Genomic DNA, 17,974 nt, shown 5'->3' on the forward strand with positions numbered 1-17,974 from the left:
TAGTAGTATGGGCTCAAAAGCATCTCATCAGTGTGCAAGATCTTGAGAATCAGCTGTACATGTGATGGAAGAATGCACTGTGCATGCAGAAGGTTGCAATTCCATTGAATTGGGGATAGTTTAACCAAAATATGTCACAAGAATTGCCTTATGTGTATCCCATAAAAACAATTCACTGACTTTTTGATTAATTTAAGCGAAATTCCCCAACTTCCTGGGTTTAATCTTTCTAGGACTGCCGCAACAGCCAGTGAAAGTGCAGGGCGCCAAATTCAAAACAACAAAAATCTCATAATTACAATTCCTCAAGCATACAAGTATTTTACACCATTTTAAAGATAACATTCTTGTTAATCCAGCCACAGTGTCTGATTTCAAAAAGGATTTACAGTAAAAGCACCACAAACGATATTGTTAGGTCACCACCGAGCCACAGAAAAACACAGCCATTTTTCCAGCCAAAGAGAGGAGTCACAAAAAGCAGAAATAGAGATAAAATTCATCACTAACCTTTGATGATCTTTGATGATCAGATGACACTCATAGGACTTCATGTTACACAATACATATATGTTTTGTTTGATAAAGTTCATATTTCTAACAAAAAAATCGGAGTTTACATTGGCGCGTTACGTTCAGTAGTTCTAAAACATGCGGGGATTGTGCAGAGAGCCACATCAATTTACAGAAATACTCATAATAAACATTGATAAAGATACGACTATTATACATGGAACTTTAGATAAACTTCTCCTTAATGCAACCGCTGTGTCAGATTTCAAAAAAACTTTACGGAGAAAGCGAACCATGCAATAATCTGAGTACAGCCTTTAGACAACAAAGCAGCCAAAAAGATACCCGCCATATTGGGTAGTCAACATTACTCAGAAATAGCATTATAAATGTTCCCTTACCCTTGATGATCTTCATCAGAATGCACTCCCAGGAATCCCAGTTCCACCATAAATGTTTGATTTGTTCGATAATGTCCATCAGTTATCTCCAAATATCTTCTTTTGTTAGGGTGTTTGGTAAACAAATCCAAAAGCGCGTTCAGGTCTCGCCGAACGTCGGACGAAAGGTTCAAAAGGTCCGTTACAGCCCGTAGAAACATGCCAACCTAAGTATGGAATCAATCTTTAGGATTGATAAAACTTTAATAAAACTTCAATAATGTTCCAACCGGACAATTCCTTTGTCTGTACAAATTAAGTGGAACGTAGCTACCTTTCACGTGAGCGCGCCAGACCGAGGCTGTGGCACTCAGCCAGACCACTCACTCAAAGAGCTCTCATGAGCCCCTCCTTTAGAGGAGAATCTTCAAAACAGGTTCTAAATACTGTTCATAACTAGTGGAAGCCTTGGGAAGTAAAGCATAACTAATATCACCCTGTATCTTCAATGGGGGCTGGGTTGAAAACTACAAACCTCAGATTTTTTTCTCAGGTTTTTGCCTGCCATATCAAATCAAATCAAATTTATTTATATAGCCCTTCGTACATCAGCTGATATCTCAAAGTGCTGTACAGAAACCCAGCCTAAAACCCCAAACAGCAAGCAATGCAGGTGTAGAAGCACGGTGGCTAGGAAAAACTCCCTAGAAAGGCCAAAACCTAGGAAGAAACCTAGAGGAACCAGGCTATGTGGGGTGACCAGTCCTCTTCTGGCTGTGCTGGGTGGAGATTATAACAGAACATGGCCAAGATGTTCAAATGTTCATAAATGACCAGCATGGTCGAATAATAATAAGGCAGAACAGTTGAAACTGGAACAGCAGCACGGCCAGGTGGACTGGGAACAGCAAGGAGTCATCATGTCAGGTAGTCCTGAGGCATGGTCCTAGGGCTCAGGTCCTCAGAGAGAGAGAGAAAGAGAGAATTAGAGAGAGCACACTTAAATTCACACAGGACACCGAATAGGACAGGAGAGGTACTCCAGATATAACAAAATGACCCTAGCCCCCCGACACATAAACTACTGCAGCATAAATACTGGAGGCTGAAACAGGAGGGGTCAGGAGACACTGTGGCCCCATCCGAGGACACCCCCGGACAAGGCCAAATGAGTTCTGTTATACTCACAGACATCATTCAAACAGTTTTAGAAACTTCAGAGTGTTTTCTATCCAATACTACTAATAATGTGCATATATTAGCATCTGTGACAGAGTAGGAGGCAGTTCACTCTGGGCACGCTATTCATCCAAAAGTGAAAATGCTGCCCCCTATCCCAAAAAGGTTAACTTCCTAGGGAAAATTTCAGGAAATTTACCAGAAAGTAAGTCTGGTCTGGGGGGCCTTGTCTGTCTGTAGCCCAACTCAAATCAGCCTTGTCTGTCTGTTTGCAGCAGCCTTGTCTGTCTGAAGCCTCGTTTATCTCGCTGTCTGCTGCAATCACACCGGTCCTTCTTTATTACGATCTACTTGGAAAAGCACTGGGTTTCTACTTTGTTGTCATGGTTATGGAGTGTTTAGCCGCTTCGTGGGGGGAGGCGGGCTCGGGGACGGGTGCTAACTTAATTGCTTTCCATGAATAATTGAACTTGCCTAATTTGGGGGATAATGACAGTGACACTGCTTATGTATGTATTTATTTATCCAAACATTAATTGACAGGACTGACATTAGCTGGGCTTTTATTGCACATTTGATTGTGCACAAGGGGGAGATTTATTTTTCTCGGTAATTATCTCGCTGATAAGGCAGTGGTTTATGCATGCGTTTTCCCCTGCCTAATATCTGTCAGCGATTTAGCAACAAAATGAGATGATGCAACATGACCATGGTGTTGTAACTCTTCTCGATACCTTCCTCTCTCATGCAACGTGCTTATGGAGAACTAGCTGTAGCCAGGGTTTATTCATTAGGAACCAAACTGAACAGGAAGGGGCCAACCTGAATTTGTTCAATAGAAACTCATTTTTGTTTCAAAAGGTGTCCTCTAATGTTTACACCTCTGGACGTCTGTCCCTATGTACCCCCTCCCCCCCACTTGCAATAGGGACACAGCACAGTAACATGTCTTGACATGACTGACGGGACTTGTTAACTGATGATTTTGTTTGTTTGTTGTTCCAGGCGGAAGGAGAGGATAATCTGAAGAAGATGCAGCTGATGGAGCTGGCCATTCTCAACGGGACGTACCGAGACACCAACATCAAGACACGTACGCTTTACAACCACACACACACTACACAAAGGTCCTGTTTGGATCCACATTGACTAATGTTACACACCAACGCTTATCATTAATCGTCTTAATCCATTTGTTATTGTATTAATCACTTAGAATCTCATAATAACCACTTAGAACCTCACAATAATCACTTAGAACCTCATAATAACCACTTAGAACCTCACAATAATCACTTAGAACCTCACAATAACCACTTAGAACCTCACAATAATCACTTAGAACCTCATAATAACCACTTAGAACCTCACAATAATCACTTAGAACCTCACAATAACCACTTAGAACCTCACAATAACCACAGGGAAGAATAGATGCTCACGATATACAGTTAACTGTGTGCTTCTGCCTCATGTTTTGTAGTCATTTTAGTGCCTTTTTTTATTTTATAAACTTATGCACTTTGCTCTGAAATGTTGTCCTAGATGTCCGACCCATGTATACCTACCTACTAAAACCACCTGTATTCAAGTAGATCGGTTTCCCCCCTCTTCCTCCCGCTGGTTCTTCTCGATGTGCCCTTTTCCCCCTTCCCATATGGATGCAATCACAGTTTGCTGCAATGTCGAGGTGGCTGCTATGAGCCTTCAGCGCACTGCAGAAATCACTCGCTCATCTCTGCATGACGTAGTTCACGCATCTGTTACAAACACTTTAGTTTTCCCATCTCCAAAGTGGTTCTTTCTTTGGGGTTCATCCCACCCAGAGTTCCCGCAGTTCTGCACTTTCAGTTCTGCACTTTCATGTCTCTTTGATGGCTGCTTGAAATTTGTCACAATTTACTGTTTGCATTGTTATTATTATTATTATTATCATGGTATTAGTAATGTTTTGAGCATTTTTTCAGTCCAAAAATTAATGGCTTGTTTTGAAATAAAAATCTAATTTGTAAAATGTGAAATGATTTGACTTGGCAGACATTGGTTTCTAACACCAATGTCTGGACCAGTGTCTGGTTTTCTCAGCTGTGTTGCCAGACCTGCGATACTCGGCATGAATTAGTCACCGAGTCACATGTAAAACATTGATCCAACCGCCCCCGCTGTCTGTGATGTTCACCATGTCAGAACATTTGCAAATGCTAAACAATTAGAAAAAATCTTTCTGCGATTTATTTTGTCAGCCAACCAAAATGGTCTTACGGTCATGTAGCGGAGTGGAGGGCATCAGAACAGTTTTTATAGTCTGGCAGATTTCAACTAGCCTGTCCAAAGCAGGGCCTCATTGGCCCAGAGAGTCGTCCAATAGACTGGATTGTATTTTTGGGGGATTGATGTGATCCTCTCATTGGTCCTTATCAGAAACGTTCACGCCATCTCTCCTCTCCATGGCCACCGGCTCCATTTCTGTTGGCTTGTGCCGTCAGCAGTACATGAACTCGTAGTTGTCATGGTGATTGGTATGCTTAATATGGTCTGTGCATTGGTGTTGAATGCAGTGTTTTCACTTTTTATAGTTTGGTATGGGGTTCTTTTATTATTTTCTTGTTTACTTAATTTTTTGTTTGCTGGTTCACCGTGATCATTGCATGGTCTAATTTTCCTTTTTTTCACCCCTCCCCACCTTCTCCCCTCCTTTTCCTACTTTTTGTGTTTTCCAACTCTCGCTTCTCCACCTGTGATTTTGGTCCACCGCACCACCATCTCTACCCCCTTGTCTTGTATCTCTCTGTCTTTCTTTCTGTCTTTTACTCTTCTTATGGCAGACCCCCTTGCGTTCTCTCTTGCAGCGGCGGCCGCCGCCGCTCAGGGCCCCCGTCTAATGCAGGCCCCCCAGGGGCAGTTGATGGCCCCCCATCAGCAGATGAGGCCCCCCACACCGGCAGGGCCCCCCATCATGAACATCATCCGACAACCCCAAATGCAGGGCATGTTACCCAATGGCACCCCAACCCTGGTGCCTCCCTCGCCGGACGGCGGCATCCTCTACGCCTCCCCGTACGACTACCCGTACGCCCTGGCGCCCACCTCCCTGCTGGAGTACCCCATCGACCACAGTGGGGTTCTAGGTAAGCGACCCTGGGGCCTGGGCGGCGGCCCCTTTAGCCCCGGACAGGAGGGCAGCTTGTTTTACCCTGGGTTTTTGGACGCGGCTTCGATGAGCCACGGTCAGGACTTGTTGAAAGGTAAATATGTCGTATCCAGCTGAAAAACAGGCTTGTTATGGGTGTGACCTTATGACCTGACAGCTGAACAGGACTAATGTGCTAACAAAGGGCAAGGGGGACAGGGATTTTTTATTTTAGCTCATCTCCCCAGCATCCTTTTCCTGGCTCAGGTTTAGTTTTACATTTTAGTCATTTAGCAGACACTCTTATTCAGAGAGACTTACTACAATGAAGTGCCTTGCTCAAGGGCACATCGACAGATTTTCACCTAGTCGGCTCTTGGATTCGAAACCAGCGACCTTTCATTTAATGGCCCAACGCTCTTAACTACTAGTCTACCTGTCGTTTCCTCTCTGTTCTGCAGCTGCCGTTTTACTCCCATGCAATACGAGTTGCCTTGTCTGAAGACACTCTGGCAGGGACATGCTTGTGTTGCACGCTCCCGCGCTCTAGCTTTGTTATGCTCTCGCTAGCGGCAGATTCAGTCTGGCGGTGGATCCCCCCGGATTTCATCAGCTTTTGAAATGAGTATTATTTTTTTCTCAGCTAGCTCTGTGCTCCGGCCTTGATGCCAGTAGAAAGTCCCCTTTGTCCCGGTGGGGATGTTCATTAAATTCACTGTTCTCATTTTTCCCATTGGCTCAGTTTTCACACTCTTGAACTTCAACTTAGTACGAGCCACCGACATTCCCCAGTCAATATGTCAGCCGTGGGAATTACATTCCGTAGGTGCGGGTGTGTCTGCACGCCGGCGCTCAGAGCAACATTCCGTGGAAGAAACATTTAGACGTGACTGACGATAATATCTCACATTTTATGGAGGCTGTCGCCCTCTAATTTGACCAAATAATGACTGTTTGCCACGGCATACCTTGTCAAGTTTTGACAGCGGGCCCTTTCCTGTTTGTGTCGCTGCCTTAATGACATGCCTGAGGTGTTGATCCTGACATGAGACGGCTGATACACAGGTGCCATGTTAGCTGACCCCGTGTGTCCGTGAAAGAGGTGCCTGGGGGAGCTGTTCTGTAGTACAGAACCTACTGGATTTTCTCTCTAATTTGGAGGGGGACAGCAGCTTAGTGCGTTTTATTTACTCGCCGTATTGATCGCCGCCTTCAGCAACAGAGCGCCAGCGGAACACAACATGCATCTGGCTCTGTCAGACCTGCTCAGGAGTCTGAGGAAACTTCAGGACATCTGGTGCTGCAGAGTGGAATGTGGGCGGACTGGCTTGGTTATCAACCAGCGCTGTGAAACGTCACACAGCTTGCCTGCCTTCCCTGCCAGGATAGATAGATATTAGTGTGAGGTCTGTTTGGCTGTTCCAAATGAGATGTAACTGTCACTGGCTTAATCCACCACAACTTTCCATTCCAGCATGGAAACTTACCCAAGCCTTCTTATTTTAGGGCCAACATTCTGAGTTGTCTCCTTTAGAAGTGCTCACTTGATAACTGCAGACAAGAGAGTTTACTAGTGTACCATTTGACAGGATGCCCAGATGGTTGTCACGGTGACCTGTTCTGTGGGGACTGCCACCATTTAGCCATTGAAGGGCTCTGACACAAATCTCTTTAAACGCTTTCTGGGTAATGAAGAGCAGAGAAATATGGCCTCCCGCAGCATCACTCTGCCATCTCTCTGTCCCCGAGATCTGGGAGGCTATCCTTCCCCGGCTCACTAAATCAGAAATATTGACATATCCGCATAAAAGCCCAAGAGCACCGACCCCTGAGTGCTGAAATGGTGTCTCGCCGACTGCACTGCGCTCTAGCTAGGCTTTTAGACAAACTTTTAGATTGTCCAACTCGTTGCATTAAGGATTTACCTTGGAACACTTTTCAATCTGGGATTTGTTTTGGGTCATAGACTAATTGTTTATCTCTATGCACAGTCACAGTTCCTATGCAACCAACATAGTATTTTACCCCATTTGCGTGTATGATATCAGGAGAAACCACACTAGGGTAATTGAAATGTCTGTCTTCATTTGTGACAAATATTCAGAGAGAAATGAATGCTACTGCCAGTGAGCAGATTGATACTGAGAGATGTAGAGATGTGAGAGAGCCAGGTGGTGTCTTGCACTATCCAATTAGGATCTGAGCTGCATTGGACTTTCACACCTTTTCAAAATCAGCCAATTGTTTTTCTTCCTCAATCCCCCTGTCTCCTATGGAAGATGAGCTTTTCTTTTGCTAGATAGCTTTAGTCCCCTGTCCCCCTGCCCACCGGTTTCCACAAATCCTCTATGTAACACTGAGTACTGTGACATTTTACTACCTAAGTTATACATTTGTAGATATCAAATTAAAGCAAATGTTATTTTTTTCCTATGCATTTTTTCCATACATGTCTGTCATGTTTATGTATATTAGGATCTAATGTATAAGCAGTATATGTAAATGTCAATATGTATTACTGTGTAAGATTTGTTTTTCCCCTCCTAAAGTGAACAGTTTCTAACCTTGTGGACTTGTTGCAATCTAGGTGCAATGGCTACTAAAATGAGACGACATGACTCGCGCGTCCATCCTTACCAAAGGATTGTAGACAGAGGTTAGTTTAGTCTCTAGGATGCTTTACTTTGCCTGTTGATTGCATTGCCTTATATTTGCCTTAGTTGGGGATTTTTCGTGTTTTTATATACTGCACATTATGCACATTGTTTACATACGTAGTACTCGATATAGAACTATATTTCAATGCTCAGGCAAAACGATGTTAATTGCTTTGGTTTACATGAACTGTGGCCCTTGGTGACAGAACAGGTATCACACGCCCTTTTCAAGCTACGTTTTCCTAACATTCCTCTGATGTGAGATTAGATCCTAAAATAGGTCAGCCTTGTTTCCATCATTCCATTTGTTTTACTTATGAGGAACAGAGTGGAAAGCGACTGAACACGAAGTAGAAAAGGTAGACAGCAGTACAGTAGCCACCAGGCATCATTTTTCCACATGGTTCATGTCTTGATTTTTGTTTTCTGTAAAAAAAAATATTTAAAAAATGGTAGGACGGACATACCTAATCAAAGCCAGTTAACGTTCTCTCTCCGGTGTGTTTAAGAATTGAAATAAAATGGATAAATACATGGAAAAAATGTTGATATTTCAGTTGTACATGAGGTACTGTCATTTTATATTTTGACATTTTATTTATGGTTCCTGTATATACTGATAATAAAGAAAAATAATTGGGGGAAATTAATCTATTCATTACGTAACCCTAGTTACTGTTATTCATTACGTAACCCTAGTTACTGTTATTCATTACGTAACCCTAGTTACTGTTATTCATTACGTAACCCTAGTTACTGTTATTCATTACGTAACCCTAGTTACTGTTATTCATTGCGTAACCCTAGTTACTGTTATTCATTGCGTAACGCTAGTTACTGTTATTCATTACGTAACCCTAGTTACTGTTATTCATTACGTAACCCTAGTTACTGTTATTCATTGCGTAACGCTAGTTACTGTTATTCATTACGTAACCCTAGTTACTGTTATTCATTACGTAACCCTAGTTACTGTTATTCATTACGTAACCCTAGTTACTGTTATTCATTGCGTTATGCTAGTTACTGTTATTCATTGCGTAACGCTAGTTACTGTTATTCATTGCGTAACGCTAGTTACTGTTATTCATTGCGTAACGCTAGTTACTGTTATTCATTGCGTAACACAAGCTAATTACTGTTATTCATTGCGTAACACTAGCTAGTTACTGTTATTCATTGCGTAACACTAGCTAGTTACTGTTATTCATTGCGTAACACTAGCTAGTTACTGTTATTCATTGTGTAACACTAGCTAGTTACTGTTATTCATTGCGTGACACTAGTTACTGTTATTCATTGCGTAACGCTAGTTACTGTTATTCATTGCGTAACGCTAGTTACTGTTATTCATTGCGTAACGCTAGTTACTGTTATTCATTGCGTAACGCTAGTTACTGTTATTCATTGCGTAACGCTAGTTACTGTTATTCATTGCGTAACACTAGTTACTGTTATTCATTGCGTAACACTAGCTAGTTACTGTTATTCATTGCGTAACACTAGCTAGTTACTGTTATTCATTGCGTAACACTAGCTAGTTACTGTTATTCATTGCGTAACACCGGCTAGTTACTGTTATTCATTGCGTAACACGGGCTAGTTACTGTTATTCATTACGTAACACTAGCTAGTTACTGTTATTCATTGCGTAACACTAGCTAGTTACTGTTATTCATTGCGTAACACTAGCTAGTTACTGTTATTCATTACGTAACACTAGCTAGTTACTTTAAGTTTCCTTACCACTAATCGCACTGTAGGTAATTTCCATTCCAACCTCAAAGAAACTAAAACTTATTGTTTTGTACTTTGTTCGACCTCTCTTGAGTTCTGGTACTCGGGCCAATGTAGCGCTTTGATTTAAACAACCTTTTAATTCAGGTTGTGGCTTAGTAGTTGAGATCGTGATGTAACAACCTCATGATTATAACAATATTAGCTAGCTGGGTTTGTCTCTTGGCGAGAATTAGTGGGAATAAGAGATTGCAGTAATTTTATTGTTAAAAATGATGTCATTCCAGTCTCTTCTTGCTGACACTAATATCCTTTCTATTTTTTCTTTCTTTTTGTTTGTTTTTTGTTTCTAACCACCTAGCCGCCACCGGCAACTAACACATGACCTTCTGACCTCTGAACTCTTCACCCAATGACGAGCCGCCCCAAGCCTGCCTGCTGATCAGTTAACTGGTAATTGCCTTTTGCTAGCCTCTCGGGACGCAGTGAGAAAGAGGCGCCTGCCCTTAGTTACCCTAACATGTTTTTGATTTTTTTTTTTTTTTACATTTAAAAATATATATATATATCACAATCTCATAGAAACACATCAACCAAAGTTATTATTTAATTGATTTCTGTTCATTGAGTTGAATTCCCATTCTCTCTCTTTCTTTTTCTTCATGAATCACAAACTGGAGGAATGTGTGTGTGTGTGTGTGTGTTACTAATGAATCTGCACTGAATAAAAATATATATATATTTATATATATATATATATAATCTCAATAAAGATCCCGTCCTCCCTGTCGACCGCCCCCGTACCTGCTCTGATTCGGTGACCTCACTAATAATTACTGAACAATGGGAACGGAACCCAAACTGTATGGCCCCTTTCCCTCCCCATTCCACACTTCCTTGTGGGTCATTTGAAAGAAAAGGAAATAGAAGGAAAGAGAAACTAGACTCACACCAACTTGTTGATTCTCTTGTCATTTTCATATGTGGTCGTGCATTATGAACCTCTGAGATGATAATGTGCTGACACATTCTGGGTGTGCCCTCCACGGCTGTCGGTTAAAAGCATGGCTAAATTGACTGCAAATGGAGCTTATTATAATTTGTTTTTATGTTATGTTTTTCTTTGGTTTTACTTGATTTTTCTGTTTTCTTGTTAATTCATTCTAATGAGCTCTTTTGTGAAGGACTAGCCAGACAAAGCAGGTTGTAAGAACTTAAAAGGTAGCTTTTGAAGTGGCAGGCCTATCATGGGCAGTTAGCGGAAGCTAGGTGGGGTGCTGGGACAGGGTGATATGGGGAAGAATCAGGATGAGAAACGGTGTTTCTATTACTATAATGAAAGTAGGATGGGTTGAGGGCACAGTGAATATATAGTCAACTAGCTACTGAACTTAACTATGCCCCTCCACACTGTGTCCCAAGTATACAGTGCCTGATGTATTTAGAGAAATGATGCGAGCTGTGATCTAAAAGACAAAAAAAAGTATTGTGCGCATATTTAACCAGAGCGTTTCCAGTTGAATTATATCTACTTAAATATGTATCTAACCGCAGAGGGCTCTCCACCATTTTAGCCTTTGAAAGGGTGTGATTTCATGCTTGCGTAAGTAAAGCTCTAGTTTCCCATGAAGAGACAAAGGCGATTTAAACACTAAAGATGGCTACTGGTGAAGGGAGGATCCTGATAGTGAAGTTTGTATATATTTCCTTTTCTCTTTTTTTGATTTTGCCTTTTTGTTTTTGGTTGTATCTATACCCCCTGGCAAAAAAAAATGCTAGTGTGTTTTTATAGTTTTCTTTTAATCTCTTTTCCAATTTGATACCAATCAAGTCATCCTTGGGGGACGGGATACTTGCCCTCGTGCAAATATGCCTGTTTGAATTTAAATGACTTTATTTTTAACATCACCATACCCGTTTCAAGTCCCCCAATTAGCACATCCACAATGTGTCTCCGTGAAGGTATAGTCCAGCTCCTGAGCCCTGACCGTTTCTTTTACTCTTTCTGAAGAACAAAAATAGGATGTGAAAGCCATGCCTGCCTGTTCAAATTGCTTTATACATACCTGTTATATATATATATACATAAATACACACACAGAGAGAGAGCGAGAGATACATGTAGATACCTGTCATTACATAGTAAAGATGGAGAACACAATGAAATCCTCTTACAGGATGCTGGAGAAGAAAACATATATATTTTTGGCAATTTTAGCTTTTTATACTTGCAGTTACAAAATATGGGGGGGGGGAAGGTAAAAAAAAAATAGTATGCAGAAAAAGGACATGTGGCGAAAATGCTGTGTTACTTTGGATATTATTGGCTTGGAAAATAAAAATAAAGACCAAAATAGTCATACCTAGGAACATTGCAAGTATGTAAGTGTTACGAAGAGGGGTTGAGAGAGACACAGAGAAGATGTTTTTTTTTTTTAAAGTTAAAAGAAGTGCCTTATCGACGGTCGTTTCTTTTTCCAAGTGTTAACATTCTGTTCAGTAATATCCAGCAACAACTAGGAAACTGCAGAGAGGAACGGCTTCTGTATGCGCTCTGAAGAGTTGAGCAGGGTAGCTCCGTCATTATCGCTGAGCTACTGAAGTTATTCTATGCAAAAAGAATAGCAGTCGTATGACCAGCTAAAATATGTGCCATGGTTCGTCTTCCCAAGTATAAGTTCAGTTTCTTTGTTTTATTTTCTACCTTTGGCCCTTTTCTCTGCCACCGGAACAAGTTTCATTTCTTATTTCTCTGCATTTTGATTTAACGTGTTTTCCCTTGTCTCGTTTTCTGGTAACTGTGATTATTCTACAAAGAACAAACTGCCAATAGCAACGCAGAAGTCTGCCAGGACATTTTATGAATAAATTGAATATGAAATGAGATTAAGAGGGGAAAAGCCGTTTGCATGTATACCTCTGTTTCAAAATCTGCAAACTGAAAACATCCAGTCTAACAATGCGTTCTCACTACAATCGGGGAATGTAGCCAACACCGTTTTATAATCAATCGTATGACCTAAAGACCCCAGGGGGTTTTCCCAGATGCAGTTCGGGGCTCTTCAGATTCGGAGGAGGGGGCTGGATGACATGTATTGATTTCTATGTTAGTCAATATGTAGCCATTCTGGAAGTGATCGACATAAAGCTGGATGATATAGCCGAGACTAGAAAAACTCCTTGCCTCCCTACAGGTAAAACGATGAGGCCGTCTGCACTCTTTTTAAGGTCCTTACTACTGAGTAGTGTTGGTTCCAGGTGTGAATACTGGAAGAGGTGAAGTCCCGCACATGGTAGAACAAACGATTACATCCAAAACTGAGGCTTGAAAGCAAAATCAAGATGGTGCATAAATGAAAGGTGAAAACAAAACAAGCGTTTTGTCTTTAGGCCGTCTCTACAGCTAACACAACTTCACAGCCAAGCAGTTTTCAGTTATTGAAACAAAAGGCGGGGTATCTAATCAAAAATTTAAAAAATACTATAAAAAATCAATTGAGACATGACTTCTAAAGTATTTCCCTGGCAGTCTGATACTATTTATTTTTCTCATACATGCTTTACACAGAAAAGGTCAATTTGTTTTCAGTGTTATGAATTATTCTTAATTTTTTTAACATTTTTTTTTTTTTTAGAAATGCAATATTAACATGGAGCAAGAAATGACAAGCATTTTGACAGTATTAAGAAATATTTCCTCATACAATGGCACAGCGTGTTGTAACATTGCAAAGGTTGGTTTAGTTCATCAGGTATATGGTGAAAGATACCGTATTCTCTGACCTGCCTAGTACGATGTATGATAATGTAATTTACAGCCATTGTTAAAGGTTTATAATGTATTTTTCTAATCTCATTTTGTATGTATATTATAAAATCCTTTTTCTGACATTTTTTGTTGTTGTTGATGAAGCCCACTGCAACTTGTTTTTGAACCACCCCCCCTCACATCTTGAAATCTGTCCCTCATTAGGAGTGTTTCCTTTCCTAGAGTTAGATATAGTTTTCTTGCCAAATCCTAGCTTGTTTAACTCATTAGCAACTTTTCGTTTCTTGTCATAAGTATTTTTACATGCTTGCTTTATAGTTTTCATGGTGTGTGTTGTTATATTTCTTATTAACCCCTTGGCATTTATTTTAATAAAACATTCTTAGTAAGAATTTTACTAACTTGCTGATATTATTTTGGTCTTGTTTTTAACAAGTTTAATGGATGTACGACCTTGGTCTGGTTCACGGACTAACACAATTAAAACTGGTGTCTGACCACCAAACACTTACACTGACATGCCTGTACACACACGCATATGTGTGCACTCAGCAGCATTCATATTTGCACACACACACACACACACACACACACACTGTCTAACTGGAACCTGTGCACGAGCTGATCCGTCCCTCACTCTCGCTCACACACACTTTCACCTGTGTTGCTGAAAAGATTCTTCTAAACACTCTACATAATCCCAATCCCAGCACCGCTGCTGTCTCGTCCCTCCTTTCTGTTTATCACCACTCTCTTGTGGTTTTGCCCTTTGTAAGAGAACCAGGTAGCTGCTCGCTGTAACTGGAAGTGTAGGAGAACCAGGAAGCTGCTCTCTGTAGGAGAACCAGGGAGCTGCTCTCTGTAGGAGAACCGGAGAGCTGCTCTCTGTAGGAGAACCAGGGAGCTGCTCTCTGTAGGAGAACCAGGGAGCTGCTCTCTGTAGGAGAACCGGAGAGCTGCTCTCTGTAGGAGAACCAGGGAGCTGCTCTCTGTAGGAGAACCAGGAAGCTGCTCTCTGTAGGAGAACCAGGAAGCTGCTCTCTGTAGGAGAACCGGAGAGCTGCTCTCTGTAGGAGAACCGGAGAGCTGCTCTCTGTAGGAGAACCGGGGAGCTGCTCTCTGTAGGAGAACCAGGGAGCTGCTCTCTGTAGGAGAACCTGGAAGCTGCTCTCTGTAGGAGAACCAGGAAGCTGCTCTCTGTAGGAGAACCAGGGAGCTGCTCTCTGTAGGAGAACCGGGGAGCTGCTCTCTGTAGGAGAACCAGGAAGCTGCTCTCTGTAGGAGAACCAGGAAGCTGCTCTCTGTAGGAGAACCAGGGAGCTGCTCTCTGTCGGAGAACCTGGAAGCTGCTCTCTGTAGGAGAACCAGGAAGCTGCTCTCTGTAGGAGAACCAGGGAGCTGCTCTCTGTAGGAGAACCAGGAAGCTGCTCTCTGTTTGGAGAACCAGGGAGCTGCTCTCTGTAGGAGAACCAGGGAGCTGCTCTCTGTAGGAGAACCGGAGAGCTGCTCTCTGTAGGAGAACCAGGGAGCTGCTCTCTGTAGGAGAACCAGGGAGCTGCTCTCTAGCGTTAACTGGAAGTCTAGGGTTGCAGGTGAAACACTAGGATCCAACACACATGTACAACTGAAACCTAATATGCTGCTCATCATACATTATCTCAAGGCAATCTGCCTTGTGTAGGAGTAACTCATCTGATTCAACACCAATGTGCCCTCCTGGGTTTGAGAGGGGGGAGAGCAACAGAGAGAGATTACTGTAGCGCAGAAGATACTAATGTTCATATTGCTATGACCCCATATTGCTATGACTCCCTATTGCTATGACTCCCTATTGCTATGACCCCATATTGCTATGACCCCCTATTACTATGACCCCCTATTGCTATGACCCCCTATTGCTATGACCCCATATTGCTATGACTCCCTATTACTATGACCCCCTATTGCTATGACCCCCTATTACTATGACTCCCTATTGCTATGACCCCCTATTACTATGACCCCCTATTGCTATGGCCCCCTATTGCTATGACCCCCTATTACTATGACCCCCTATTGCTATGACCCCCTATTGCTATGACCCCCTATTACTATGACTCCATACACCGTTATTACAACCCATTCAAAATGAACTGGTCCTGCAATGTGACGCGTCTGATGTTAGACACAACTGGAGCCCCTATACAATCCCTGAAAAGGCGATCCGTTGCTACAAAGTACTACTACTCTATTTACTCTTAAGTAATTCTACAGGTTATTGTAATGCTTTCACAGGGCCGTTTCACTAAAGCACCAGCCATTCATCTACAGGGTGAACCAATTGGTCGGTTCCATTTAGGTCATCTGTGCCTTTTCAGCCATTGGTCATTTTCCTACTCAGGTGTGAAGTGTAGATCAGACAATGACCTGAAGGCTACACTAGAAGGGAGTACTTGTAGTGCTGATGTAGTATTCTACTGCCTTAACCCATTTCGCAAGAGTCTAAACGATAGTGTTGACAATGCAACAAAAACTTTGGGATCCAATTTAGAATGAAGATATTAGCTTCTATTAGTTGCTTTGTAATCCGACTCGATTCACAGCCAGCGCCTACTAATGTCTGTTCTGTTTCACTTTTTTCCTCTTTGCTTCTTTTCCTCACTAATTTGAGGTGTTCAGACTGACACATGAGCCGAGATGAGCTGTTATTAATCTCTTTTTTTTGTGATTATACTTTAACCCACTGGGTGTTTGTTGCCTCCGCAATTTCAAAGTATCTCTGCACAAACAACTTCGGCTTTAACAATCTTAATTCCTTAGTTTCCACAAACAAGCGAGTAAAGCGCATAATATTTAGACTTTCGCCGCTGTCTGAAAATTAACAAGTCTTCCCTGTCTGATGATCATGGGTGCGTTTCTGTGACACTTCACTTTAGACAAGCAATGAAGAAAAAAATAGATATCAATGGGAGTTTGTCAATCCAAACTTTGGCATATTTCCATCTGGAGCAATGTTTAAGAAATACTTGTTGGGTCTTCTAACCTTTCTTATATATTTATGTAGTTAATTGTAATTCAAATTAAATAAAAAAACAATTATCTGTGCCAAAAATGACCTTAACTGGAACCTGCCTTTTAGAAATAGGTGTCTTTATGCTGTCTGAAGTGTAAGTGTTGCCTTTACTTTTCTGTTGGCTCGTTTCCCCAGTTCAGCTGATGACAAGAATATGAAGTGGCAAGTTATTTGTCTGGTGTTGCAATGCATTACAAACCCTGCCTGCAAGATTGCATCTGGAAATAATAAGTGCCTTTTTGTGAGAGATTTTGAAAAATGTATATATTGTGCCAATTACTGGTATCTCTCACTTGCCATTTTTGTTGAGCACTAAAAAATGAAATTCTTTAGCTATTCCTGCACACTGTAGATGGATCGTTTTTTTTTTATTTTGCTAAACTAGAATATTTGTAGAAATATATATATTTTGGTTTAAAAAAAAATATTGCGCCTTCCATTTGTGGTATGTAATTGGACCACATTATGCATATAATAGCAGGGAAGCAGTCCTATGTGGTCTGAATGAATGTCTCGTGTTAGTCCTGAACTGTGTTACTACTTACTACCTTACCCCTGTATTGTCAACAAGTATATTTCTGAAAACATTCCTCAAACGTAAGCCACATTATGACCGCTGGTTAACCCATTAACGTGGTCTCAATGACGTAGCACTCAGAGTTAACGGGTAATGATACCAACAATTGGAATAATGATTGAAACCCCATTGGATTTTTTTCTTTACGTTTATTTTTTGTTTATCATCTGTGTGTTGAAAAAAAATCATTTAAAAAACGTTTCTCGGTGATCTGCTATTGAAGTTCCTGATGCATGTAGGGGTGCACTACATCTGAGAATTGTTGTGGAGTTGTAAGGTTTTATGTGATGCTGTTTTGTTTTTATAGAGGACTAGAATAGGATTCTGAGTAGGATATAAAACGATGTATTGTCAATTATGTTGCTCACACCAAAAAAGGAAAATGTCATGTACAATAAAGAACCACATTTACAAGTGGCCTGTTGACTGCTCTGCTTGGCCTTGTCTGGCGTCTCTCTGCTCTGATGATGTCGTCTATTTGGAAATCTAGGATGCCAGCATTTCAAGGTACGTTTAGCACAAAGGAACACAGGAAATGACATACAAATGTACATCAAAATGCTAATGGAAATGGATGTTTACATATAAAAGGATCAGAACTTTATTCTCCTTTCCATAGCTGGCATTTTAAGGTCAAATCAATCAAACATCCATCCCGACCGGGGTGCTTTTGTCATTTGAGGTGACTTTTGCCTCCTTATGGTGCGACTTGAATGGCTTTTTTTTTTAAACTCAGTTTTTCATAATTCCTGACATTTAGTCCTAGTAAAAATCAGTCAGTTAGGATCACCACTTTATTTTAAGAATATGAATGTCAGAATAATAGTAGAGATAATGATTTATTTCAGATTGTATTTCTTTCATCACATTCCCAGTGAGTCAGAAGTTTACATACACTCAATTTGTATTTGGTAGCATTGCCTTTAAATTGTTTAACTTGGGTCAAACGTTTCGGATAGCCTTCCACAAGCTTCCCACAA

The 17,974-nt window shown here is 41.3% G+C and overlaps 2 protein-coding genes across 5 annotated transcripts in view; both read left to right on the forward strand.

Moving 5' to 3' along the window:
• LOC110498155 (protein quaking-A) overlaps positions 1 to 17,408 on the forward strand; it is a 139,188-nt gene extending 121,780 nt beyond the window's left edge. The window contains exons 5-8 of one of the 4 annotated variants that reach the window (XM_036955123.2): positions 3,078 to 3,165; positions 4,898 to 5,317; positions 7,790 to 7,858; positions 9,958 to 17,408. In XM_036955123.2, the coding sequence (XP_036811018.1) occupies positions 3,078 to 3,165; positions 4,898 to 5,317; positions 7,790 to 7,858; positions 9,958 to 9,974 (594 nt within the window). In that variant the 3' untranslated portion in view covers positions 9,975 to 17,408. The remainder of the gene's footprint in view (positions 1 to 3,077; positions 3,166 to 4,897; positions 5,318 to 7,789; positions 7,859 to 9,957) is intronic. The other 3 variants (XM_036955125.2, XM_036955124.2, XM_036955126.2) reach the window with 3 other exon arrangements.
• Positions 1 to 17,974, forward strand: part of LOC149975266 (uncharacterized) — a 414,127-nt gene that overhangs the window by 181,016 nt on the left and 215,137 nt on the right. The window lies entirely within an intron of this gene.

The sequence above is a fragment of the Oncorhynchus mykiss genome, chromosome 19 (assembly GCF_057628025.1).
Source record: "Oncorhynchus mykiss isolate SJ-2025 chromosome 19, ASM5762802v1, whole genome shotgun sequence".
NCBI classification, from domain to species: Eukaryota; Metazoa; Chordata; class Actinopteri; order Salmoniformes; family Salmonidae; genus Oncorhynchus; species Oncorhynchus mykiss.